At 37.3% G+C, this 26,781-nt stretch overlaps 1 protein-coding gene across 2 annotated transcripts in view; it reads left to right on the plus strand.

The window, feature by feature from the left end:
* Mms22l (MMS22 like, DNA repair protein) overlaps positions 1-26,781 on the plus strand; it is a 116,570-nt gene that overhangs the window by 83,362 nt on the left and 6,427 nt on the right. For both annotated transcript variants that reach the window (XM_052176158.1, XM_052176159.1), the window contains exons 15-22: positions 3,587-3,780; positions 7,559-7,709; positions 10,987-11,135; positions 11,871-12,013; positions 16,830-16,989; positions 18,801-18,970; positions 21,645-21,856; positions 26,435-26,598. In XM_052176158.1, coding sequence (XP_052032118.1) covers positions 3,587-3,780; positions 7,559-7,709; positions 10,987-11,135; positions 11,871-12,013; positions 16,830-16,989; positions 18,801-18,970; positions 21,645-21,856; positions 26,435-26,598 — 1,343 coding nt within the window. The remainder of the gene's footprint in view (positions 1-3,586; positions 3,781-7,558; positions 7,710-10,986; positions 11,136-11,870; positions 12,014-16,829; positions 16,990-18,800; positions 18,971-21,644; positions 21,857-26,434; positions 26,599-26,781) is intronic.

Here is a 26,781-nt window from a genome sequence, read left to right on the forward strand (position 1 = left end):
TCTGTCTGAAATTTCATTCTTTTTGAGGGAAAGAAGAAGTAGAGAGGCAGGTGGCACACACGAACATGCGTGTGTGAAGTCCTGAAGTCAGTGTTCAGTGTCTTCAGTGACTCTCCATTTTAATTAAGGCACGGTCTCTCACTGAACTTAGAGGTGGCACACTCAGTTAGTCTGATTGGCCAGCGAGTTCCAGGGATCCTCCTGTCTCACCCTCCCCAGTGCTAACATCATAGACGCACGATCCTTCACCCAGGTCTTCTTTGTAAGGGATAGTGCTCCAAACTTGAGTCCTCAGACTTCCTTGTTGTGCTGGCTAGTTTTATGTCGGCATGGTACAAGGTGGAGTTAACTGGAAGGAGGGGACCTCAATTGAGAAAAGTTCCTCCATAAGACACAATTTTAGGACATTTTCTTAATTAGTGATTTGTGGGCTAGGGTCCACTCTATTAAAGATGGTACCATCCCTGGTCTTGAGTTTTATAAGAAAGCAGGCTGAACACGCCATGGTAAGTAAGGCTGTAAGCAGCGCCCCTCTATGTCACCTGCATCAGCTCCTGCTTCTAGGTGCCTGCCCTGTCTTGTTCCTGTCCTGACTTTCTTCGATGATGTCCTACAATGTGTAAGTCATACTGTTTTATCACAGCAATTGAAACTGGGAAACTTGGCAAGGATTTCACCAACCAAGCCATCTTGAAGACCCAAATGTTCTTTTATGGCTGAGTTATATTCTCTCATATATGGAGATCACATTTTGTCTTTCACTCATCACTTGGTGGACATATAGAATTGTTTCCATTTCTTGGGTATAATAAGTAAGGCCGCAGGAAACATGGGAGTGCGGATGTGTCTTTGACATCCAGACTTCATTTCCTTTGGATTCATGCCCAGGCGTGCGATTGCTGCATCATATGGCATTTCAGTTTTAATTTCTTGAGGAACCTCCATAATGACTGAACTAAGTTATAATCACTCCTGCTAACAGGGTAAATAGGTTCCTATGTATCTGCATTCTCACCAGTGCTCATTACCTCCTTTTGGGTAATATAACAGAACCACTTTTTAAACTAGGGTGCACTTTTAGTATAAATAGTAGTTTATATCTGTCTATCATGGAGATGTAAGGGTCCAGTAAAACAGCAAAGCAAAATTGAATTTTGCTGTACAGACTTATAATAATATCTTTCCCTGTCTTAGACTAGCACAAAGAGATGCCTTGCAAATAGAATTTTAAAAGTCTTTTGTTTGAGAATTTTATTCATGCCTATGTGTTTTCAAATCCATTTTACATTTCTTCCTTGCAAATCCTTTTCAATAATAGCCATTCTTAACTAGAATGAAGTCGTCTCAATATCTCATTATGGATTTAGGTTTTACTCCTCTGATGACTTAATACTGAGTGTTTTTCATATGCCTGTTTGCTATTTGTATGTGGTCTTTTGAGGCATGTCTGAAATATTTTTAAGTGATTTGTGTTTTGTTAATAGTGAGATTTTTGGATTGCAAATTTGACAGGATTACTTGTCAAATGTGTAGTTTGTAAATATTTTCTCTCTGATTCTAATTGCTTTAAGTTGACTGTTTCCTTTGTGGTAATAAGCATTTTAATTTAATTTTCCAATTATTTATTTTTGCATTCCTGTATTTTTGGAGGGGTGGGGCCTTATCCAAAAGCTCCTTGACTATTCAGTGTCCTGAACAATTTCTTCTAGTAGTTTGTTTTAGGTCTTATATATAATTCTTTAATCCACTTTGAGGTTTTCATTTTGTTACTTGAGGGGGTTGGAGACTGCTCCGCTCACTCACTCATGTTTTGAGGTAAGATATTGCTGTGTAGCCAGATAGCTTCAAATCCACGGTCCCTCTGCTTCATCCTCCTCGAGGCAGAGATCATGGGTGTGCCCAGCAAGCAGAGTGGGTGGGAAGCTCACAGAGAGAAACCGGTCAGAAATGGTGCTCCTTCATAGGGAGTGTGTTTTAGTGAGTTAAAAAAAAAGAAGTGGTTTATATAGAAATAGTGAATAGCACATTACTTATTATTCTTCAAAATCAGTATACCTGGGAGAGGGGGAAAGCTACTAAAACCCAGGGGAAGGAGTCATTATTTTGGTTAGACTTCAGTGCATAAAATTGTACTTGATCTTTTCTGTGTTACCAGGGGCAGTTGAGTTAGTTGCCAAAGAATTCTAGTAGTGTCTCATTCATTTTATTCTAAGCTACAGGACCCAAACTGATCTTTAGCCTCTAATGTAAACTGAGAGCATCTCAGGCAGGTTTTTATATGGAAAACATAACAGATACATAATTTTTGTTTGTTTGTTTTAATGAGAATAGCTTTCTATATATTTCCCGAGGCATTTGTATACTTTTCTAGACTTTAGTAAGATTAAGTGGTGTCCCGTGATGTGCAGAAATCCAATGTAAAGGGACAGGAGCTCCTGATATTATGTAATTTATACATAGAATTTTTATTTCCTGGTGTATAGTCATATGACAAGATGTGGTATTATAATACTTTGAGGAATTACTTTAGGTGCATGTCCTAAATAAACTGCTTAAGAGATCAAGAATGCTACCTTAAAATTAGCTATATTTCAAAGTACTGTTACTCTCCTTAGTTGAAAATTTCTGACAAAGGAAGCCTTGGGTCTTTGTGTTTTTTTGTGTCTCGTTGCTTTCTGTGTTTTTGTGTCTCATTGCTTTCTGTGTGACTGCAGAGAGCAAATACAAGGATGATAATCCACAGTTACTTCTGTTCTTCAGGGTGGTGTGGCACTGATGGAATCAGACACAGCAAATAGCCATATTCTACATTTAACATGACATTTTATTTGTTTCTGAGTAGATTGCTTTCTAAATGCCTCTCTTCCCAATCATTGAGAAGTCTCATAGTTCTTTCATTGCATAGCCTGGAAATCTCAATTTTCTGCACCTGTATTTCTTAGATTCTAAAGATGTTTAAATTTTAAGTTAACAAAAAGTAGTTAATGATAAATCAGAATTCAAGATAGCATTGAATTATGCTTTGTTAATGAACAGAATATTTTATTGTCCGTGAAAATGATTTCCTAGGTTCCAGTTGCCAAGACTGTCCCCATAGTTTTGTATACCAGCACAAAGCCTGGTGTTTTTTTACATAAGAAAAAATGTTCAGTTGGATATACCATACCTGTACCAAATGTTCATCATACCTTCTTCCCAATATATTTGTGTTGAAAAACCCTCAAGAGAAAATGGTTTAAAAAACGATTTTTTATGCCTAGATTCTAAGTAAAATCACTTGACATACATGAATTGCAAAATGCAGATCCTCATTCTGAAGTTGCTTGCTTTTCATTTAGACCTGACATATTAAAAAGCATATAATTAATGGTTGACATTAGTAATTAACATTAACTTTATGGTGTTTGATATGCCTTCTTCTTCTTTCAAATAAGAAGAAATATATTATGCCTTGGCAGAAAGGTTTCAGTTATATAAATGCTCCTTCGGTTTTCACAGGATATAAATGTGAAAAACAAAAAAAATGTGTTAAAAAACAGTCTGCTTTCATTTCTTGAGTGTTAGATATATTTTTGTTTCTTTTCAGGAGTGTTCATCAGCAATTGTGTCAGGAACTTCAAAGAGAGAATGTGGACCTAGTTGTGCAGTCTTCATTATCAGCTAAAGAGCGCCCCCTGGCTGCGGTCGCCGGTGCACTGTGGCGGCATTTCTTCTCCTTTCTCAAGAGTCAGAGAACCACCCAAGTTGTGCCTCTCTCCCAGCTTGCAGATGCTGCTGCAGGTCAGCATTGACTGTTCGTTGCTAATTGCTTCCTCCTTTTGCAGACTTGTGTCAGTATTTCCCTCCATCTTCTTTATGACAATCTCTTGCTTTATCACAGTCATTGTGACATATGATGAGACAAATGACATGTTTAAATTGGTTGTGTTTGGCTTATGTTTAATAATCATTAAAAATTAAATGATTATTAAGAATAATAGGTAATTTTCAGACATGACACTGAGTGTTCACAAACGTTCCTTATTCTCACAATTATTTCGAAAGTAAGGTAGCATTTGATTATATCTGGCTCAAGTACTATGCTTTTATGCTTTATGAGCAGTTTACTAAATATAAGGTAATTTGTATAAAGACAAACAACAACAAACACCCAACCCCTTAATACCATGAGGATAAGCTCAGCATGGAATGGAATGCTTAGAATGTTAGCATTTTGACTTCACCTAGATTTTATTTTAAATTACAATTTTTACTTAAATTAACTGTTGACTCAAAGACATGTCCTTAGGAATTCACGGAATCATGTACAATTAGGCAAGATTTTTAAATATGTGGATATTTCTGCAGTTTCCTGAGAAGTCATTATATTTTTCTTCAAAAAGCTATTATGCCATAATATGTTAAAAAGTTCTAGAATAGACAAAAGAGTTGTATGGTTACTGTATATATATATACATAGAATTCATTTAAAGGTAATTTTTAATGTGTTTAACCTTAACCCTAATGCTTTAAATAAACAACAATAGCAAAACTTCCAAAAAAAGGTAAATAAAAATATATCTAACACTCAAGAAAGCAGGTATTAATCAGCATTTATTTTATTCTGGGATGGATGAAAAATGAACTAAAAATAAAGGAATGAATGATAAAAATGGGTAAGAAGTTGAATCTTGGAGTAGTTCAGACTTTATACAAAGTACCTGAGCCTATCTGCATATGGATAGAAGACTGTGGCAGGGTCTTGTTTTCCACTAGTGTGTCTGAGATGATACATATCGGTATTCAGTAAGTTGGAACTTTGTCCGGAATGCTAGACCATCTGCAAAAGCAGCTTTGCGTTAGTTTAGTTAACACTGCCCTAGGTTCTAAAAGTAAGTGCCAAACAAATCCAAGTCAGTGGTATACATCTCTGATGGGAAGTAGAATTAGGTTGGCAGACAGTCATTCCTTCATGTAAGAAACTAGAGAGGACACCCAGCTCCAGAGGTATAGGAACATTCAAACCCCCACCCCATACCCATACCCCATATACTCCTCCGCCCATCTCTGCTGGCTGGAATAGACTCCCCACACACCTTTAATCCCTCTGGCTAGAATACAGGCATGCTGTTAGTACACATCTCTAAGGTAACATTAGTTTGTAGAAGGAAGCAGTCATGTTTGAAAGTGACACTTAAGGGGTAGACAAAGTGATGAATCAGAGAAAGATTTGACAGAATGAGACAAAAATAAGATCTGTACCACTCTCAGGAGAACAAACAGGAAAGAGAGGAGACTTAGAAGAGCAGCACAGGGAGTCAGCCAGTCTACCTGAGTACAGAGCATTCACATGAGTGGAAGTCAGAGGCAGTTTTGCCAAGCAAAGCAATTCCATAAGAAGCTGAGAGAAGCCAGTCAGTCAATCAGTCAGTCAGTCAGACAGACAGACAGACAGACAGACAGTCAGTCAGTCAGCTTGGAGAGGAGATTGAGCCAGAGCAGCTGAGTTGAACCAGCCAGCCAAAGCTCAGAAAGAACTAGAAGGGGTGAGCTTATTAAGCAAACCTCCAAGAAACTATTATATCTGGAAAATAAGGAGGGTGACCCTGTAGGAGGGCCAGCAGTCTCAGTTAACTTGGACCCCTGAGATCTCTCAGACACTAGCCCACCAACCAGGCAGCAGACACCAGCTGATGAGGCCCCCAACACCTATACAGCAGAGGACTGCGGCTCTGGGTTCAGTCAGAGAAGATGCACCTAACCATCAAGAGCCTGTAGGGCCTAGGGAGTGGGGAGGTCTGCTTGGGTGGGAGAGTGGGGGTGCGGACAACCTCATGGAGACAGTGGCTGGGGGGGGTGGGGGGAAGTATGAGATGTGGAACAGTCAGAGGGTGGACCAGGAGGGGGATAAAATCTGGAGTGTAAAAAATAAATAAATTTTTAAAAATTTTTTTCAAAAAAAGTTACTTTTAAAGATCCCTGTCCTAGTTTCATCACACTTTCTTGGTTTGCATCTAACCTACACTCCTTTACAGTGCCCTTCCGTGTTTCTCTTGAGCCACAAACATTCACAGAAATCCACTGTGGACTGTTCCACAGTGCTCTGTCTTCATCCATTCTTACATTAGCCGTCTCAGCCAGTTTCTGGGTTTAAAAACTATTTACCCATAGATAGTTTACAAACAAGCCTCCAGCTCAGAAGCCTCTGGGAAGCCTGCTTATTATATCCAAGTCCTCATTTAATGTAGTTAGACATCAATGAATATCTTAAAACAAAACAAAACAAAACACCCTGAGAACTTAAGAATCTTCAATCTTCTGTCATAAAACAGTCCTTCCCTAATCTTCTTATAATAAGAATTATAATATAATTGCTAGTTAATCTAGGCACCTTTCATGAGCTATCCTGGTTACATTACCTGATTTGCTTAGTAATACTGTTAGGTCTACCTCTCCTTCCTTTAGATCTGACCATTTCTGACTATCTATACTACAACTTTAGTCCAGTCTGGTTTGAGTTGTTTGAATAATTTTCTAACTGCCTTATTTCCCTCTTTGCTTCCCTTTATCTCATCAGCAGAACGACTATACAATCAATTGATTATAGCTTTGTTATAAACAAAGAATTGATAGGGTTTGGGTTCATAGAGAGGAGCTATGAAGCAAAATTTTCAAAATAGAGTCCTTAAAATGAAGTTATACAGAGGTTATAATTGATAATGCCAAATGCTTTGGGTATCCACATGGGAGTGTTTAAGTAAGTATAGTGGAGGATAGTCACTGAAATAAAGGAATTCTATATATGATCATGGCAAAATTACTGTGGGAGAATAATATGAACCTAGGCACCTGGAGGGTATACAATAAGAAGAGCATGCTGCTGGTATGCTCTGATGTTGTATATGAGATTCAAAGCTAGATGTATTAGGGAGGAAGGAGTGAGAATGGTTTAGAAGTAGCCATGTAGAACAAGAAGTAAACCTACCTTGTCTGTGAAGTCAGAGGGGAGTGGAAAGGTACACAGCCTCCATTAGAGAGCTTCCTAGGAGGCAATGCTTCAGTTGGCGTGGGAGCAAAGGTACAGGTTGAACTGACAGATTTCTAGAAAGCAATTTCTGTTTAACATGATTAAAGAATTCTGTTTTCTAGATTGTGGGCTCTGAAGAAATTGGGTGCTTAATCATAGGAGATCACTGTTTAATAGGAGAGAATGGTGCGTGTGGCAGTGAGCATGCGTGCCTGTGGCGGGCAGGCGGCAAGTCAGTTAACTTAATCAAAGAAGAGTGGGTGCAGGAAATACTTTTTTAACTAGGTTTTTGAATAATAGAGACATATTAAGAAAGTCCACTGGCTTGACTCGAAGGAGCCATATCTGTAATCGTGTTACTAAGCTAGATGCTTTTAAACCTTTTCGGAAATCTAAATGGTATTTACATTTGACAACATGAATTTAGTTGCTTAAACTTGAATTACATTTTGAATGTTACATTTTATTTGAAAATTTTTAAACCCCTGTAATTAGAGGTGAGGAGGGGGAATTTGAAAATGTCTTACCTGAACTTTCTCTTGTTAAATCTAGATTTTACTTTGCTGGCAGTGGACATGCCAAACACAGCACCACCAGATCTTCAGCCGCAGCCAGTTATAGCAATAATTCAGCTTTTTGGTTGGGATGATATCATCTGGCCCCAAGTTGTAGCAAGATATTTAAGTCATTTGCTACAAAATAGGTATGTACCCTTAAGTACCCTGGAAGGGCCTTTCTAATATAAACTAATGTTTATTATACATCTTCTCATTTGCCAGGCGACATTTTGACAGTAGTAATATCAGGTCTTATGAAACCTAAATTAATGGTTTGATTTATGCATATACATACATGTATATATGTAAAATTGTTACAAGTCCATACTCAGTAAGCCTGCCTTATTATCTTGAAGTATCTTTTCTGTATTCCCTAGGGAGAAAGAATTGTATAGATATCATTGCTGAATCAATAAAGCACTAGCATACTATTTAAGATTTAGACATAATGACAACTTTAAAGACTTGATACTTGTGAGATCATGAACAAGGCAGTTCTCTTAAATCATGCTGTTGTTTAATCTTTCTGTATCTTCTGCCATGTTATACGGAAGCTATGAGGAACAACTTCGGTAATATGAGATAAAGTTACTGTAGATGTTGTATAATGGGGGACCTTTATAACAGCATCAAGATGAAGAACATGAATTCTCCCAGGCATGTGAGGCAGAGCAGTCCTTACATCAGCTGCCTGGCAGGGATGAGAAGTGGTATAGTGAGTCAGTTGTTTTCTAAGGGGATTAACTAGTCTGCATCCTTAAGCGTGTGTTGTCTCATTGGGCTTTGACTTATAAAGTAAGAGAATTCAGCATCCACTTTTGGAATTTCTTCTAGTATTCTCTAACAAAAGTGAATCTTTATTATTTTTGCTCTTAAATAACTCACCTTTATGAACACAGAAGCTCCTACGCTCCAAAGTAAAGACCAACTTGTAAAACAGAACCTTCTTAATTCTGTAACTTCAAGTGTACAATTTAATGGTTCCTTCCTTTGATGGCTGTACATATGTAAGACTGTGTGGTGGTGTTATTAAGAAACTTCACGGTGATGAAGTATTCCTAGCCTTTGTAACCATCATTACAAGTTATATAAGGAATTGCTGCTAAGCACTACCAAGCCCACATTTGAGCATCTGCTGTTTTTAGGATTACTGGTGGCTTGGGCATACTTCCCCTAGTGTGCTTGCCTTCTTGTGTCACAATCCCAGCTCTCTTCCATTCTCTTCAGTAACTGCACCCAGAGATGCATGTAGGGAGGACGATGGGTTCTTTTTCACACAAGATTTCAGCTCAAATGTGTTACCTGGGCCCTCTTAAAAAGTAGGGCCATTGGTCTAAAGAGCCTTTGTACTTAAAGGCTCTTTAAGTACATTTGTTGTCATTACCAACAAAGAAGACTCTAACCTTCCTCGTTCTTTCTTTTTTTTAAGATTTATTTATTTTATGTATATGGGTACACTGTAGCTGTCTTCAGACACACCAGAAGAGGGCGTCAGATCTCATTACAGATGGTTGTTAGCCATCATGTCTAACCTTTCTCTTTCAGGCCATCTCTTTTTTTTGGTCTCTTTAGCTGATGTTTAATACTCCATCTCCCGCTCTCCTTGGGCAAGCGTGGCCTTTCTCTCTGGAGAAGCAGCTCTTTCTTTGCATTCTTTGCGTTTCCTCAGCATGACACTGTTCAGGTGGTCTTCAGATCCAGGTTGTTTTGTTTTTTTGGGTTTTTTTTTTCCTTCCTCGACTGTTCCTGAGCCTCTCAACTCTCTCTTTTTTTATGGGAATGCAGATGATGGCCATAGCATTCACGGTATAATTCAAAAGATTTATTTTGAAACATGAGGTCCACCTTAGAGATGTAAGACACAGCCTCTCTGGGGAGCAAAAAAGATGTCTGTGTGTGTGTGTATGTGTGTGTGTGTGTGTGTGTGTGTACATGCATCTGTGTATATACATACTAGTATTTATTTAAAAATATTGCTTATTAGTAACAATTGAAGAGACTGAAATACAAAGTTGTTAATTAGCTCTAAGAAAGTTCTATAGGTAATAACTGACCAATTTGTGTTGTATTCTTTTAAAGGAAAACTTCAGTTTAGAGTGTTTTAAAACTTAAAAATCTGATCTATGTCCATTTAACAAATGGATTTAAGCCAAGCATTAATCCTAACACTCTGGCAGAATCAGTGAGGTCTTTGAGTTTAAGGTCAGCGTGATCTACATAGTAAGTTCCAGGACAACAAATCTTAGTGAGACCATATTTCAAAATTAGTTAACTGATTAATTAAACATTGTTTTAGGGGTTGGGAGACAGCTTAGCGGATAAGGTGTTTCTTGTACAAAATGATGGTGTAAGTGTGGATTCTAAGAACCCAGGTTAAAGGACCCTCTGTAACCGCAGTGCTAGGATATAGAAGTAGGCGGACCCTAGGAGCTTGCTGACCATCCCCAAATGGCAAGCTTCGGTAAGAGAACCTGTCTCAGAAACAGTATGAAAAGCAATAAAGGAAGACATCCAATGAAAGCCTCTGCTTTCTCTATGTGAACATGTATCAAAATAAAATGAGAAGACAAAGATTGTTTTGGCGATGCACAGTCTGATGCTGAAGTTAAAACTATGCCAGTCATTTTTATCCCCAGCTTAAGAAAAAGGTTTAGGCCATTGAAACCACATAAGCCATCCCTGACTACATCAGTGTGTGGTTGTAGTGTTAGGTAGGTTGCTCTCTGTACAAAATTAGCTTTAAGACTTACTGGGAAGGGCCTCAATGCCCCACCCTACCAAAGCTCAGGGCAGCCATGAATCCCTGTGAGTCTCGGCACTGATATTTATGGATTAAAATGCAGGTATGTGAAGAAAAAGAAAGGAAGGAAGGAAGAAAAGAAAGGAAAGGAAAGAAAGAAAAAGGAAGTTTTGTTTTTTTTTTTAACTTCCTAGAAGATATTTTGGAATTTTGCTTATGGTAATCTTCGGTAATGAGTGCTTATAAAGTGAAGAAGGGGAGGATGAGCACACCATTGATTGGTCAGTCAAGAGACAGAGAGAGATTTGTCCTGAACAGCTTTGGTATTACCTCATCTGCTAAGTGCTGTTGACACTGCCATTTTCCATTTGTTTTTACTGTTGGAGTTTAATTGCTTACCTAGTATATTATTATATTGCCTAGTTATACCTTCTTGCCTTCATTTTTTCTTGACATAAACCTATAGATACACTAACAATAGAGAGGGGAAATTAAACATTAGCATATTAGAAATGAAAACAAAGATGTTGAACATCTTCTTGGGTACATGTGCATTGCTCGTTTTCAGCATGTCTGAAGTCAGGGAGACCAAGGGAGCTGTGTGGATGTGTTTCTTTCCAAGCTCTGTTCTCTGTGTTCCCATTGCATATTGGTTTTTAATGTTCCTCAATTTGTTTTTGCAGCACAGTGTGTGAAGCACTTTCTCAGTCAAGTTGTGTATCTTTTCAATCCTTAACTATAAGATCATGGGTCCGTTGTGTTTTGCAAATGTACATAAAACACCTCTCTGACCCTGATTTGCTGATTGATATGAATCCTGAACAGGCCATGGGTAAGTGTCATACAAAGCATGGGAGTAGTATCTATGGAAAGTTTTTGGCTCTCTGAATTAAATGAACTAATTAATAAATAAAATTCAAGATATATTTATAATTAGCTATAAAATATACATAAAATATACTTCTACAGTCTGGTTTTTATTGATAATTCATTGTTATTACATATGACAAATATCCCTGCTATAAAGTTAAAAGAATTAATTTTCTTACTGCTAAGAAACAAAACTTCTTCCTTAGGTGACAGGCTGCTTTTCCTCTGAAGAAGGTGATCCTGTACTGATCACCAAAATAGAAGAATATGCAGCTAGGAATATTTGCCCCCATTTTCATAAAATATTTTACTTTTCTGTTTTACTCTTAGTCACTGAATATTATTTGTGTAGCTTAGAATTTCCATGCAGTTCTGTTTGGTGTGTATTGGCTTTTTAAAAAGCTGTTATTTGTAGCTTCTTGTAAGTTTCACTGAGGCTGGCCTGAAAAAGTTGTACTTTTTCTTTTATATCTTGTATAGTTTTTTTATACCTCGATAAGTTTTTGGGTTATGATAATTGTTAAGTATGAAGAGTCTAATTTAATTTCTAATTTTGTGAAAATTTGAGTTTTTGTAACATACTTCAAAATTGAAGGACGTATTCCAGCATATGTATGTATGTATGTACAACTTACATAAGATTTTAGATTTTACAGCATATTTATTAATAAGTATGATCATTATCTTATTTTACTAGAAAAAGAGTACATGGAGCAGCTGGCTGAAATGACAAGATTATTATTTACACTCTCAGAAGTAAAGAATGTCTTCTCAAAGGCTCAAATAGAATATTTACCCAGCCCAGAAGACCCCAAACAAGCACTCATTCAATTCCTTGAGGTATTTTCAATCTTTTCAGAAAGCCTTGAAGTATTATTACATTTTTTCTATAAAATGAATTGTTTAGCTTAGCAAGTCATTGTTGGTTGCCTGCTATTATAAAATTTTGGCATAAAGGAAGTGTTTCTCTCAGGTATAGTATGATTTACTCTAAAGACAGCAGAAAATCCATACGTAATGAGCAATATCAGTAAGGAAGAATACATGGAAGCTTTGCTTCAAGGCCACCTGAAATGAAGTAAAGTCTTCTTGTTAATGTTGCTGGGAAACACTTCAGGTACTAACTTTAGTATAGAGTCTACAGTCGTCCAGCTGAGTATTTACTGCCCTACAACAATTCTGTAAATACAAGCAGAAGCTATTTCATAGTAGGAGTAGGACTTGAAAATCTGATCCATTTCTTTTGATTTTACTTCATAATAAATTCCATTTAAAATTATAGTTTTGATCATTAATTTGAAAGGAAGGTAACATGTGGTAGTGTTTACATCCTAGCTGAAACGGTTGATGTTTGGATTATTGTGTTTTGTACATTATTCACAGCAAAAGTAGGTTTACTTTCAAGCATGTTGATACTAACTACATGCAAATAAGATATTAAGTGTGTGAAAATAATTTTAACCAATCAGTTATTTCTATATTGTTAACTCATTTAATTCCATTGATTTTCAGTAATTTAAAAAACAATTGTATGACAATTAGAGATACCTGTCAGCCCTAATGATAGCTAATAATGGCATAATTGCAGATGTGAAGTATAAATTGCTGTTGAGTATTTTATGTAACTGTTGAGTGAGTCCTGACCAACGGTTTTGGGTCACAAAGGAGGAGCAAGCTTTCCATTAGCGGTTAGGTCTCCTCTAATTTAATCCAGCTTCAATGAATTTTTCTTTTTATCAATAAATCAAAGATAGGTTTTTGCAAAATGTGAAATAGCATTATCTAGGACTCCTTAGGGATTTGAAAATCCTAAAGTAATCTTTGATCTAACGGGAAGTTTACTGATCTGAGAATTGAAGTTATACAAAGGTTAGAATAATGATACAAAATGTTAAATACTTAATGACAGACTGTCAGTAGATTCATCAGTAGTAGAAAATCAGCCTGTCTTGGTGTAAAGTTTTTAGAATGTATGATGAAATCGTATTTAGCTAGATGACTTTTTGTGAAAGTCAGCAAAAGTAATATAGATTGTGTTCATGTTTAGGAGGAATTGAAAGCTGAGAACATTGCTCCTTAGGAGAGGCTTCAGTTATCTTCTTGTTCTCATGGGACTCAGCATATAGCCACTAGAGCCTATCACAGAAAAGGGATAAAAAAGAATAGTATACAGAGGAAAGGTACATGGAATAAAATCTGGATATCAAAAAACAAACAAAACACCCCAACCCCAAAATGGTTCTGTGAGTCGATTCCCAATGAAGTTACCCAGGACATAGTTAATTCTGCAGCAACAATTTGTGGCAAAACATCAGATTTCTGTTGACCAGAGAACCTTAGCATTCATTGTCCATGGCTGATCACTCCCCTTGTCTTATACTTTGTGACTTCCAGAAGTGAAGAGTGAAAGCAAGTATCCAATATAAAACCTGCTGGTTGTAGGTATAGGAAGTCATTCTCATGAGAGAATCACAGTAAAAAGTCCTCCAGTGTTCAAGCCACAGATACCGAGGCCCATTCTCACATGTGGGCTTTTTTTTTTTTTTTAATAACATATCAATGTTGTGCTTAATGTGCTTTTTCTACATGGAAATAATATTATAATATGGTATATATATAGTTATCAAAATACTAACAAACACATTATAGGGTAGAGAGATGATTCATTGAGTAAGAGTACTTGTTCTTAAAGAGGACCCAGGTTTAATTCTGAACACCAACATGGCAGCTAACAATCAGTGACCTTCAGTTCTGGGGGGATTTACTGTCTTTTCGCCTCTGTGAGCATTGCACACATTAAACTTAAAAAGAAAACTGTGTATGAATATACATATGTATATTATAAATATATATATATATGTATATATTACAAATAATATATATTGTTTTAGTAGGGTTTCTCTTGCTGTGAAGACTCAATGATCATGCCAAGTCTTAAAAAGGAAAACATTTAATTGGGGCTGGCTAACAATTTTACAAGCTTAGTCCATGATTGTCGTGGTGGGAAGCAGTTATATTTTTATAAATTAGAAAAGTAAAGCTAGTTCATTAAGGAATAGTATTAATTAGGGAACAAGATTTAAACATTCATGAAATTTCAACCCTTAAGCTCATTCTCCAAATGAAAATTCAGAGTGCACGTGAAGGGCTTCAGTGTGCCCTTCATGTCTTCACTGCATTGTCTAAAGAAGGCGCGTGTGAGCACAGGAGCTTCAAGCTGCACTGACTGCTTTTATCTTGAAAGAAAACTGACAAAATGTGATTATTCAGACTTGGGCATTTGGCAGACATTTCTTTTTTTTTTTTTCAGAAATGAATGAAGTAAGTAAGCCTATCACTTCAAAGAAAACCACTGACAGTATCTGTTGCTAATAATGCAGTTCAGGTTTTCAAGAGAATTAAAATTTGGGAAATTTACATGAACCTTCATGAGCTGAGAGCTCCCTGATATTAAAGACTTCTGTGGGAATGGGAAGGTATCAATGGGAATCATTTTGTTCCCAGGATGGAAATGTCAACATTGGGAAGCAATATCACTCATTAACTTTACAAATTTCCAAGTGTATTTAGCAACCACTTATGGGTAAAAGAGTTATGCAGAATTCTGAGTTCTGAATTCTATTTTATTGGTGTGGTTTTAGAGTCCATGAGAGTGTCCAATTTTAGTTACTATTGGCTTCTAAGAAATGTCATTTGAAAATTTTGGTGTAATAGGATGAAAAGCTTCCTTGTTATTTGAAACAGTTTTCAAAATACTTTCTAGCTTGTATATTTGTGAAGTTGGACTTCTTCATTGGTTGTGCCCCTACTAAGCCCCTACCAGCACCGTCCTCTTTCTCTTTGCATGTGCATCTAAACAATAAAAGTTTCAAGGCATTTATGGTTACAAGGGAGCTGAGATCAAAAGTTTGTGAACTTCTGAGGAATGAAATTGTCAAACAGCAGAAAGCTAAATAAAAAAGAAAAGGGTTGGTAAAATACATCTCCTCGTTTGCCCACGTCACTGGGATTCTTTCCTTTTCTCCACTCCATGTGACCTGCTTCTGCTTTCCCTCTCAACACTATGCTTCCTTGTTAGACCTCGTGGAACTTAATGCCAACTATTCCAAACAGTACTCTCAACTTCTTTTATGCAGCCTCAGCCTTAAGACATAGCCCCTTGCTTTTGTCCTCTGATTTACCCACTAGGAGCTGGTAAGGAAGATCACATTACTTTGGTGCTGTTTTGGTCTCAATGTAGGCCATTGAAATCCTTTGTGAACTTCCAGAGTGATCTGAAAGTCAAAAAATTATCAGATTCTACTACAAAAACGTATACTCAACACAATTGGAGAATCTAGAGGAAATGGACAATTTCCTAGACAGATACCAAATACCACAATTACGCTGATATCACAACCGCACAAAGATCCAACAAAGAAAGAGAACTTCAGACCAATTTCCCTTATGAATATCAATGCAAAAATACTCAATAAAATTCTTACCAACCAATTCAAGAACAAATCAAAATGGTCATTCACCATGATCAAGTAGGCTTTATCCCAGGGATTCAGGGATTGTTAAATATATGGAAATCCATCAATGCAATCCACTACATAAACAAACTCAAAGAAAAAAACACATGGTCATTTCATTGGATGCTGAAAAAGCTTTTGACAAAATTCAGCATCCTTTCAGGCTAAAAGTCTTGGAAAGAACAGGAATTCAAGGCCCATACCTAAACAAAGTAAAAGCAATATACAACAAATACTCAAGACACAATTAACATATCAAACGATTCCCAAGAAGAAGGAAGGAGAGGGCCCTGGTCCTGGAAAGGCCTGATCCAGCATTGTAGGTGATTACCAGGACAGAGAAATCGGAGGGGGTGATTGGGGAATGGGCGGAGGGAAGAAGGCTTATGGGACTTATGGGGAGGGGTAACCAGGAAAGGGGAAATCATTTGGAATGTAAACAAAGAATATAGAAAATTTAAAAAAAGAAAAAGAAAAGAAAAAAAGGGAACATTATTCTCATTTTAAAAAAAGCTGTAAATTGTGGAGGAATATCAATTCATATCATAGAGCTCAATTAAGAGATTTTCCTTGTAAGAATTTGGCATCGCTGCTTGCTATTCTTTCTTGTAGGAATTTGGAGATTTCCAGTCCTATGAATTATGAACCAACCTGTGTAGAAAGACTTAGCTGATTATAACCTTCTTGTTTAACTATTTGATGTATAATCTCTCTAATGATTTTGCTGAATCCTATGTCTTATAAATAACTACTACTGAATTGTTTTTGTTTGTTAATTTTTCCATTGACCTTTAATTATAAAAGTTAAAATTCTTTTCACTTCAGGTTTTTGGTCTTTTGTTTATTTGGTTGGTTTGTTTGAGGCAGGGTTTTTCATGCAGCTGTCCTAAACTCCCTCGGTAGACCAGGCTGGCCTTGATCTCAGAGGGCTGCCTGTCTGCCTCCTGTGTGTGGGATTAAAGGTGAGCACCACCACTGCCTAATTTTCACTTGTCTTAATGTTTGTGAATCTTTATTGGAAATAGAACAATGAAGGCCTAAGTATAAGATACATATGTGGTGAAAAAGAAAAAAAAATAGTTTTCAAGGTCTGTGCTATCTAAGACTTGGAATGTTTAAACCATGTTTTCCTTTATGTGTAGGCTGTTGGTGTGACTTACAGGACTCTCCAGACATTTTCTGATAAATCTGCCATGGTCACAAAGTCCTTAGAATACCTTGGTGAAGTATTAAAATACATAAAACCCTATTTGGGGAAAAAAGTTTCCAGTGCAGGGTTGCAGCTAACTTATGGGATAATGGGTAAGTATTTCAGACCTGGTTTTGCTACATTTCCTTAACTCAAGCCATTAAGATCCAAGAGGATAGAAGTGTATATAGATCAAATCACTTAACTCTACGTGCAGGCATTAGAAAGCATACAATACAGTGGTTTGCTGAAAGAATTCATGCTGGCCCTCAGTTTTGCTGTGCTTTTGTTGATACTGATATTAATTATCATAATAGAATATATGTCCAAGCTAACTACTGCAAATAGTTTATTTTAATCACATTTCGAATACCCAAAACCACTAAAATGAACCTTCTGTTGTTTACCTACACTTGGCTACAAGTTAGACCACCAGAAAGCCCTCACTTCCCTTTGTTGTTTCTGGTGTTCTCTGCATGAAGGAGGTCCACAGAGGATGAGTATAAACCAATGAGGAGGCTCTGAACCTTCTTCCTCACACACTAAGTTTTCTCTTTTCAAAAAGAAATATTTTTGTACTTGTTTTATAACGATGGGGTTCATCTTTCTTTAGGACGTCAGTAATTTGAATATCTTTGTTGACTAAAACCATGTAGCTAACCAAAAATAGGAACTGAATAAAAGGAAGATTTCCTCAGAAGTTTTATAGAGAATTTAAGTTTTCGATTGTTTTTCCCCCCTCTATGGCCAAAACCTTGTATCTGTTCCCTTTAATCTTGTGAATGTATAAATAAACCTTATTTGGGCTTTCTGAAACCTTTTATCTTTGTTGTGAAAGATAAAGGAGAATGTGAAGCTATGGAAATGTGGATAATGTAGAAGGCACCGAAAGCAATATTGCAATTCAGATTACTTAATTTTAGAAAAAAGATAGTAGACAAAGATTTATTATCAATTTAACAGTAAGATCTACATTCTTATTTTAACTCAAACTTATGATTTATTAGTCTCTAAGAAAGTTTTCTGGCATTTCCAGATTTAGTTTCTGCCAAGGTAAGTGGATGATTACAGAAGTATGTCTTTACATTACAGAGTATACAATAGCTGTGTCAGGAATCACCAAATCCCATGGGGATTAATGAGTTGCGGGTTTCAGGCAAGATTTTTGCTTTTGAGGGCTTTTTTGTTGTTGTTTTGCCTTGAGCTGGTTTTGCAAACATGTAGCTCTAGATTCTTTGCATCTATTCCTTAAATGTAGAAATGGGTTGTATAGCTAATAAATTTCTCATTTGTCCATTAGAAATTAGAACAAGTAACTTGCTGTTTCCTTGCTGTGTTAGGGTTGGCATGTCATAACCATAGGTGCAGCTGGAACCATTGAAACTCTGACGTGCCACTTCTAACTCAGGCTACTGCTCCTCGTTTTTACAAAGCTGCTAGCAGAAGGCATCAAAACTGCATTTGAAGTTAAAGAGTGTATCTGGGCTCTAATAATAGTTGACTCGTTCTGAAAGAAGAGTTGGTCCCTCGGTAGTACCTTCAACTCCCCTTCATAATTGTCTTTTGGAGGGTTTGTCTTTGGGATCGACCGGAGAAAGTTGGTTTGGCTTTGGTTTAGTTTTCTTTCCTTCTGTCATGTGTCATTTCTTTGTCCCTGTGTTCCTGCTTATTCTTCCCCCTTTTCTTGGTTGAGGTTGTACTGGTCTCCCTTCAGTGCCCGCCCCTGTATTCCCGCAGGCTTGGTCTTTGCCGGTTCATCTCGTTTGTCCTGCTGTTTGTTTGTTTGTTTGTTTTGTTTTGTTTTGTTTTCCCCCTGCTGTCTATTTTAACTTGTTTCTATGATAAAATAAGTTGTTTAAAAAATAAAAAAAAATAATCTGATTAGGAGAAAATTATAACTGAAGCTGCTCCTCTTCTTTCTTAGGAATTCTTGTTAAATCATGGGCACAAATCTTTGCCACTTCTAAAGCACAGAAATTACTGTTTCGGATAATAGACTGTTTATTGCTGCCACACACAGTGTTACAGCAAGACAAGGAGTTGCCTGTGCCCATGCTGACTGCAATTCAGAAAACTCTTCCTCTGTATCTACAGGTAGGCCAAGTATGGGAACAGCCTCAAAGTGTAGCTTAGAATGAGTTTAAAGCTAGATGTTTTATCCCCAAAGTACATACACATATGAGGCACATCCATTGAAAAGGTGTAAATGACTTTGAGGTTGTCTTTGAAAACAAAGGTGAGAGAGGCGGGGTCCTAAATGTGGGAGTGATGAAGGCCTTGGAGGGCACTGCTTCCTGACTTGTTTTATGTGGCTTGCTCAGCCTGCTTTTTTTGTAGAACCCAGGACCACTGGCCCAGGAATGGAACTACCCAAAAGACTAATTAAGAAAATGTCTTACAGGATTGCCTACAGCTAGCTATCATGGAATCATTTCCTCAACTAGGCTCTTTCCTCTCTGATGACTCTAGCTTGTGTCAAGTAGACACACAAAATCAGCCCATACCATAAGCAAGAAAAAGGAAAGAGCTTTAAGAAAAAAAATCTAGCATACTGGGGAAAGGTAAATGATTCTGTTGTGACTGGAAAATCATGTAGGAAGAGATTTGTGATTGAGGGCTTTATATTTGCTGCCAAAAACCGTGACTTAATCTCACACGTAGGAAATGCTGGTCGATTAGGAGCAGACAAGTAGAAGTTCTACTTGTGTTTAAGAAAAATGAACCTGGTGTGGGAGTTAGATTTTAGACCCAGGAGGTAGTGATTAGTTTATTGAGATACTAGAAGGTTTAAACTAAGGCAGTGAGATTAGAGCCTATGTTGATGTTAGAAACTTTGATGAGCTCTGATTAAAAACGCATGCTGAAATATGGTGGAAAAACAGAAATGAATGCTTCCTAAACTAGACTGGTAGAGTCTAGAATGTAGTGTTGGTAACTAAATTGGGGGATTCAAGAGAAGCAGCAGTGAAGATAAAAATCGTGGGGTTGTTGTTGATTGGGCTTTTTTGTTTGTTTGTTTTGGGTGTTTTTTGCACTAGACACAGTGGTACATATTGGTAATGCCAGGACCCGTGAATTCTGGGTCAGCCTGGAGTATATAGAGAAAAAGCTGACTTTTTAGAAGCTTTAGTTTGAAATGATACGGAATGTGTAAATAATGATATCCCATGGGCCGCCTGAAATACTGATCTATTTCATTATACTGAAAGTTAGACCTTTCTAAATGTTGAGGTTCCCCAAAGAAGCTGAGGGGAAAGGGGGCAGGTTCTGATTAGTCTTCCATAGTGCTTTTGTTTTTGTTTTTAGCAAAGTTTTGAGATTTCTGAGAAGTTTTAAGCTGCCTCTATTTAAGTGTTTATGTTGGGATTTAAGTCAGCGTTTACTGTGTCATCAAGCAGAGAGACAGAGTAGGAATAGAGCATGGGCTAGCAGTCAGTCATGTGGAGGAACAGATTTGAGTACCAGGAAAGTCTGGGTGTTTGTTCTACATGGTCCTATTCAACCTAGTTTACTTGTAAGAATTACTAAATGTTTCATATGTAATAAATTGAGACTTTTGTAGAAATACCCACTTGACAGAGCTGCCAGGAAACTGATCCTCAGTTCTCGAATGTACTCTGTACTCTTTGGGTCTCTGGAATCCAACGCCCATCATCTCCCTGTTCATGTTCCTTAAACACTTGAGACTGGGCGAGCGGGAGCCACTGTGGCTCATCTAGTTGTGTTCTTGCTTGTATTTCAACAGCTCTGCACTGATTTTCACTACAAATGAACTTTTAGAGTTTGTTACTGGATAAGCATCCAGTTATGGCAGCAGTGGAATCCTAGCAAACATACAGAAAAGTCTTTCTCTTTCCAAGGGAATGTTTTTAATCATTTCTAAGTATTAAATACTGTTATACGAGAGTATTTTGCCAACTTTCATGCACATGGAAGGATTTTATCAGTACACATGCAGCAAGATACTGTGAGTTCTTTTGACTTCTTTTAAGTTCTTAATTTCTCTGAACCCCCAGTTTCTTTGGCTGGGGGAAGGAAATGTAGTATTAACTCCCTTATTCTACAAATTGTGATGAAATAATGACTATAAAGCATTCGGTACAGTGTCACCTAGAGAAACCTCTAAGGAGATGTCCAAGTCCCAGCATCTGCATCCTTCTCCCATTGCAAGTTGTTAGAGAAAATGATCCTATTTCATTATGTGATCACTATATTTTCTCTTAGCGTAAATGTTACATGCTTAGCCAAAATGATGGAATGATTGTAGCTCTCTGTGCCTCTGTGGGACTGACAGACTAAGCTCTGTAGGACAGGCCTTTACTCTGTGATGACAAACTGAGGTTTGGTTTTAAATCCTGTAAGAAAGACTAATGACAAGTGTTTTATAATTGAGAAGTGGCATGGCTATGTAGCGGATGACCCTGGTAGTCAAGGGCTCTGTGCAGGAGGAAGAAAGGAACACATTCCCTCTCTTCCTGTATGTTCACCTTACTTCCTTTGATTGTACTCCTAAAATACACATATGGTTAGATTCCACACTATATGCATTATAGTTAAGCTGTAGAATACTACTAGACAGAAATAAGCAACTCAAAAAAAGTCAGCTCAAGAAGGGCCATGTATGCCTTACCTATTCATGATGCCAGAAGTCCTTCATAACCATGAGAAAGTACAATTTTTACCACGAATGTTAATGCTGGAGAACATGTTAATAATTGCCTAACTTTGCCTTTCAGCATTTTCTTTTTTCTTATTTTCTCCTGTATAGGGCATATGTATTGTGTGCTGCCAATCTCAAAATCCAAATGCTTACTTGAGTCAGTTGCTGAGAAATGTCATTGAGCAGTATATAGGGCGGTTTCTCCCAGCCTCGCCCTGTGTTTCGGACCTTGGACAGCATCCTGTTCTGTTGGCACTAAAAAACCCTGCCTCTGTTCCATCGATGATGCCTCTAAGAAAGCACATTGTCCATGCCATAAGGTACATATAATTATTACAGAGGTATATGTAGAGGTTATTAACATCAAAAATAATTCCAAGTATCTCAAAAATATTAGTGTCTCTAGCAGTGTGGTAGCTTAGGAACAGTCTTTCCCCGGAAACATTAGGAATGGTTGCACTGAGAAGGAAAAAAGCCAAGGTAATTATATCTTAATTTCAATGAGGATGTATTTAAAAGTTTGTTTCTTACTTCTGTCTAGTAGTATTCTACAGCATAATTATAACTGTTTGCTCATTTTTCCTACTGAAGACATAGCTCTCTCTTCCTAATTTTGTTTGATTCCTTCTAGGAATAACATTTATATAAAGTTAACATAACATTTATATGAAGTATTTATGTGAGCATCCGTTATCGTTTCTCTGAGAAGATTGACAGGAGAGTGGCTGTTGGTCACTCTGACAGCTGCATAGTTGAAGAGTCCACGAGAATGTTTTTCATAGCTCCTGTGTGCTTTACATGAAGAAAATAGTTTTTGTTAAAGTTATATTTGCTTTTAAGATTATGTCAATTTTCACTATATTTCTGTTACTTTCCTTATGTACATCCCTAAAGATACATTTATATGGGCTGGAACAAAGGCTTGGTGGTTAAGAATACTGGCTGCTCTTCGAGAAGACCCAGGTTCAATTCCCAACACCCACATGGCAGCTCACAGCTTGTCTGTAACTCCAGTTCCAGGGAATTGATACACTCATACAGACATCCATGGGGGTAAAACAGCAGTGCGCATGAGATAAACATTTTAGAAAGAAAAAGCAAAAGGTTACTTGAGGATATATATAAATTCGCAACAGACGAATCTGAGTCCTCTAAGGTTGGTTATGTGGGTTATAGCTTCCATCTTGTGGTGTTTCAACAAATGCATGTTTTAGGCATGATTTTTCCCTCCTTGTGCACTAGACCTTCTTCTGTACTGTCTGTCACTTGTAGAATACCCGGTAGAGCAATTAGTGTCCTATGCTTGTTGGCATCAGGCCACAGAACCTTGTTTTGTATAAAGAATAGTGAAAAGGATCACAGGATTAGACAGTTCACTGCTACACGATATTCTCACTTCCTCAGTATTGAGCAGTGACAGATGTGTGTACCCTTCTTGGGTATCTATCTGTGTTTATACCCACAGATATAAACATAAGACTATCTCTCTTCAGTTTTATTCTCCGTGACCTGCTGGTGCAGTATACAATTCCCAACTGCATAACTTAAGGTCTGGATGTAAAGAGATTGATTCTTCTTTAGAAATCACTGTTGTGAAGAAAGCATGAGGATTTTACTGAAATGGAAGATAATCATAAACCAGATCATTTTGAATTATTTTAGAGAACCTGCGTTCAAAGAAAAGAAATGTCCTATTTGCTAGATAAAATAACTTTAGTTGTCTTGGGGAGTAAAGTTAGCCTCTACTGAGAAGATAGGAAGAATATTTCTAGAATATGGCCAATATCTGAGGGTATATTTTCTTGATTTTGGATCTTTGAACTGTCACGAAAGGTACAATCTCATCAGACGTGGCTCAGGTGTAAGGTACACAGAAGTATGTGTCATTCCAATTGGAACAGTGCAGGGGTGAGTGATTTAATAACGTTCAGGCCCCCACCATTACTTCATTTTTCAGCAAATGTAATTTAGTTTTTTTAAGATTTATTTATTTTATGTCACATATAGTATGCTTTGCCTACATGAATGGAATCTACATTCCATCCTCTTGCATGCCTGGTACTTGTAGAAGCTAAACGTAGGCATCATATATATCCTCTACAATTGGAGTTTGGATAGTTGTGAGCTGTCATGAGGGCACAGGGATCCCTACTTGGTTCCTGTGCAACAGGAATATGTACTCTTACCTGCTGAGCCGTCTCTCTAGCACTAACTTCTCGGGATTGTCTCTGTTTGTTTGTTTGTTTGTTTGTTTGTTTTAGCTGGCCTTTTAATCCTTTAATCATAATATTAGAATATTCAGTGATAAAAGTCATCTTCCCTTTGTCTTCATGCAATATTTAACATTGTACTACTTTTAAACTTTTGAGATTCTATAGTAATACTGATTAATGAGATTTAGTATTAAGTTTCTGTGTTTAAATGCTATAACTTTGCTGTCTCTTATTCTGTCTATTTTTCCTCTCTGCTCTCTGTCTGTATGTGTGGGCACTCCTCTTCATGGGAAGGCCAGAGGACAACCAAAGAGGTCATATTTTGCTGTCATCTTTCTTTCTTGGAGACATGGTGTCCCACTGGCTTAGATTGCCCAGTCTGCCCCAGAGATCAGCCTGGCTCTCCTTCTGTAGTAATGACATTACAGTATAAGCAGACATGCCTGAATTTTTATTTCTGTTTTGGGGACTAAACTCAGGCCCTTATGATTACAGTGCAAGAAAGTACTGCACTGACTGAGCCACTTCCTCAGCCTTGATCTTCTTAATGATCAGATATAAACACAAATTCTGTTTCTCTTGTATTCCTAGAATCATGTTACTCAGAAGCTTTGTAGTTTGTTCATTTCCCATTTCTCTTATCATGCTACATTACGGTCATCACTGTATCTAGTATTCGTACTTAAAAAACAAAAAGTTCTCTTCTCTCTTTTTTATTTTTGTTTCCTTGTGGGTTTTTTTTTTGTTTGTTTTTTTTTTTTTTGATGTTGTTGGTTTTGCTTTTGTTTGTTTTCATTTTCTTTTTAGTACAAGTTCTCAGTGTTATGCTGCCTGGCCTGGAACTCACAAAGATCCACTAGTTTCTGCCTCCCAACTACTAGGATTAAAGTGGTACACCACCAAGGCCAGCCAGATTCATGTTGACACCTCTCTGCCTTCCAGCATACATTGTCTCCCTTTTGCTGTGTAATGTTTGATTATTGTCCTTCAAGATGCTTTATACTTCCCTGTTTTCAAGCTTTGTTCCTGCCAGTCTCTTCATTAAAAAGCCGTCCCTCTGGACTCAATCATGTTTGTTCTTTATAAACTTGCACCTAATATCACAGGGTAGCATGTGTCTTGTCTGACCCAGTTTTCAGGTTCTGAATAGTTATAGTAATCTGTTATGGTATTTGAGACATTTCCTGGTTTTGATGTTAAGTTCAATGACAAATGGGGGGGTGAACTCAAGTCCTTATCACCAAGTTAAGCCCCTTGCTTAGTATTCCAGCTGGATTCTGAGATTTCTTTTGTACTTCATGTTTAGCTAAGGATGGGTTTATTCTTTCCATAGTAGGTAGGTTATAGTTGACTAGAAACAAGTGTGTTTGGTTTCAATATTCAGCAGAAATGGAGGTGGGCTCCTGTGGCTCCTCTAGTCTGCACATCTCTACTGTGGATCTGTTTGAGTTAGGCTTCCTGCTCAGAATCTGATGATTCCGTCCTTTTGGTCAAAGCACTACTCACAGGGATTAAAACTGCCCCTTTTTTGTGTGTGGTCATACATAACTTCTTCACTAGATAATGAGTCTATGGTCTGTTCTTTTTCACTTAATTGTGTATGCTTATTTTTAATTTGCTTCTGGTATCCAGTCTGTGCCAAATAAGTGTTTATTTGGGGTGCATGAGTAATTTAGCGGTGCACAGAATGAAATAAACACTGCCTCAGAAAGTGGCTGTATCTAGGACTGTAAAATGTGAGAGCCACTGTGTGTGTGTGTGTGGAACAAGGGTGATTTTGCAGTGCAGTTCCTTGAATGAGTTTATAGTCCTAGTGTTCACTGTGTCTCCTTAGGTATACTCTTGGTTCCCAAACAATACACGTGTGAGGTTTGCACTGAGGAGTATTTGGATTCGGGAATGTACCTCAGTGGCGGGAAGCCTGCCTACCTTGTACAAGGTGCTAAGTTCATCAGCAAGATTAAAAATATAGTGGAGTGAGGGTTAAATAATGTTTGACCAACTCTGATAATGTCTAGATGTTTTTCAAAAGAAACTCAACACTTGTCACACTTATTCATTTTCTGCTCAGTGACCAGAATTAGTTCTAAGCAGTTAAGTGGGAGGCTGAGTGAAGGAGGGTGTAATTCTACAACCTCACTTGAATTGTAATGTTACAGTTTGTTGCACCCTGAGAGATGATATTCAACCTGACGTTAGTTTTCTAAATTCCTACCGGGAGGAAGAAAGATAAAGCTAGAACTGGAGCTGTTTCCTAGTGCAGTCCTTTTATTTATTTAGAAACATAAGACCCCCCTCCTAAATTCTAAATAAATAAATGTGAGGGGAGATTTATTTATGCAAATTTGACATTAGAGGAAATGTTGATTTCTGGCAAAACTGATAAGGGATATGAGACATCCATGGGAAAAGGAGAAAACAAGTTAGCAATTAGGTTTGGTAAATTCATTTTAAAACTAAGTTGCTTTAAGTTTTCTTTATATCTCTACTAGCTTTCAGAGCATACAACATACCAAAGTGGTCTTTAAAGTTAACATGATAGACTATATACATTGTTTTTTTTAAATATACTTTATTTAAGGAATACATTTTTACAGTATTCCTTAACATCTTTAACATACATGCCATTTGATTCTACTCAATCGAGCTTTAAATATAAGAAAAATAAAGTTTGCTTCTTTTCAGGAAATCCTACCTTGAGTTTAGAGGGTCCTCACCCCCTCCTCGATTAGCATCCGTACTGGCCTTCACCCTCCAGCTCTTCAAGGACACGGAGATGGCTGTTTGTGACCTGGAACTGCTCCTTCCTGGCATCATGAAATGTTTGCTGTTGGTAAATGAACCCCAAGGTTAGTTTCATCCATCTTGATTTTTGTTAGCTCTTTCTATGTCCATACTAAGCGAATGTTTTTTCCCATGAGTTAAATTGATAGCTATTAAAGGTACAGGGTTGTTTTCCATCCCTTGGTAGGTATCACGGTTAAAGAATCAACTATTGACAGTAGTGGGGTGAGGTGGGGGAAAAGAATTAA

Source organism: Apodemus sylvaticus, chromosome 3 (assembly GCF_947179515.1).
Source record: "Apodemus sylvaticus chromosome 3, mApoSyl1.1, whole genome shotgun sequence".
In the NCBI taxonomy this organism is placed as follows: Eukaryota; Metazoa; Chordata; class Mammalia; order Rodentia; family Muridae; genus Apodemus; species Apodemus sylvaticus.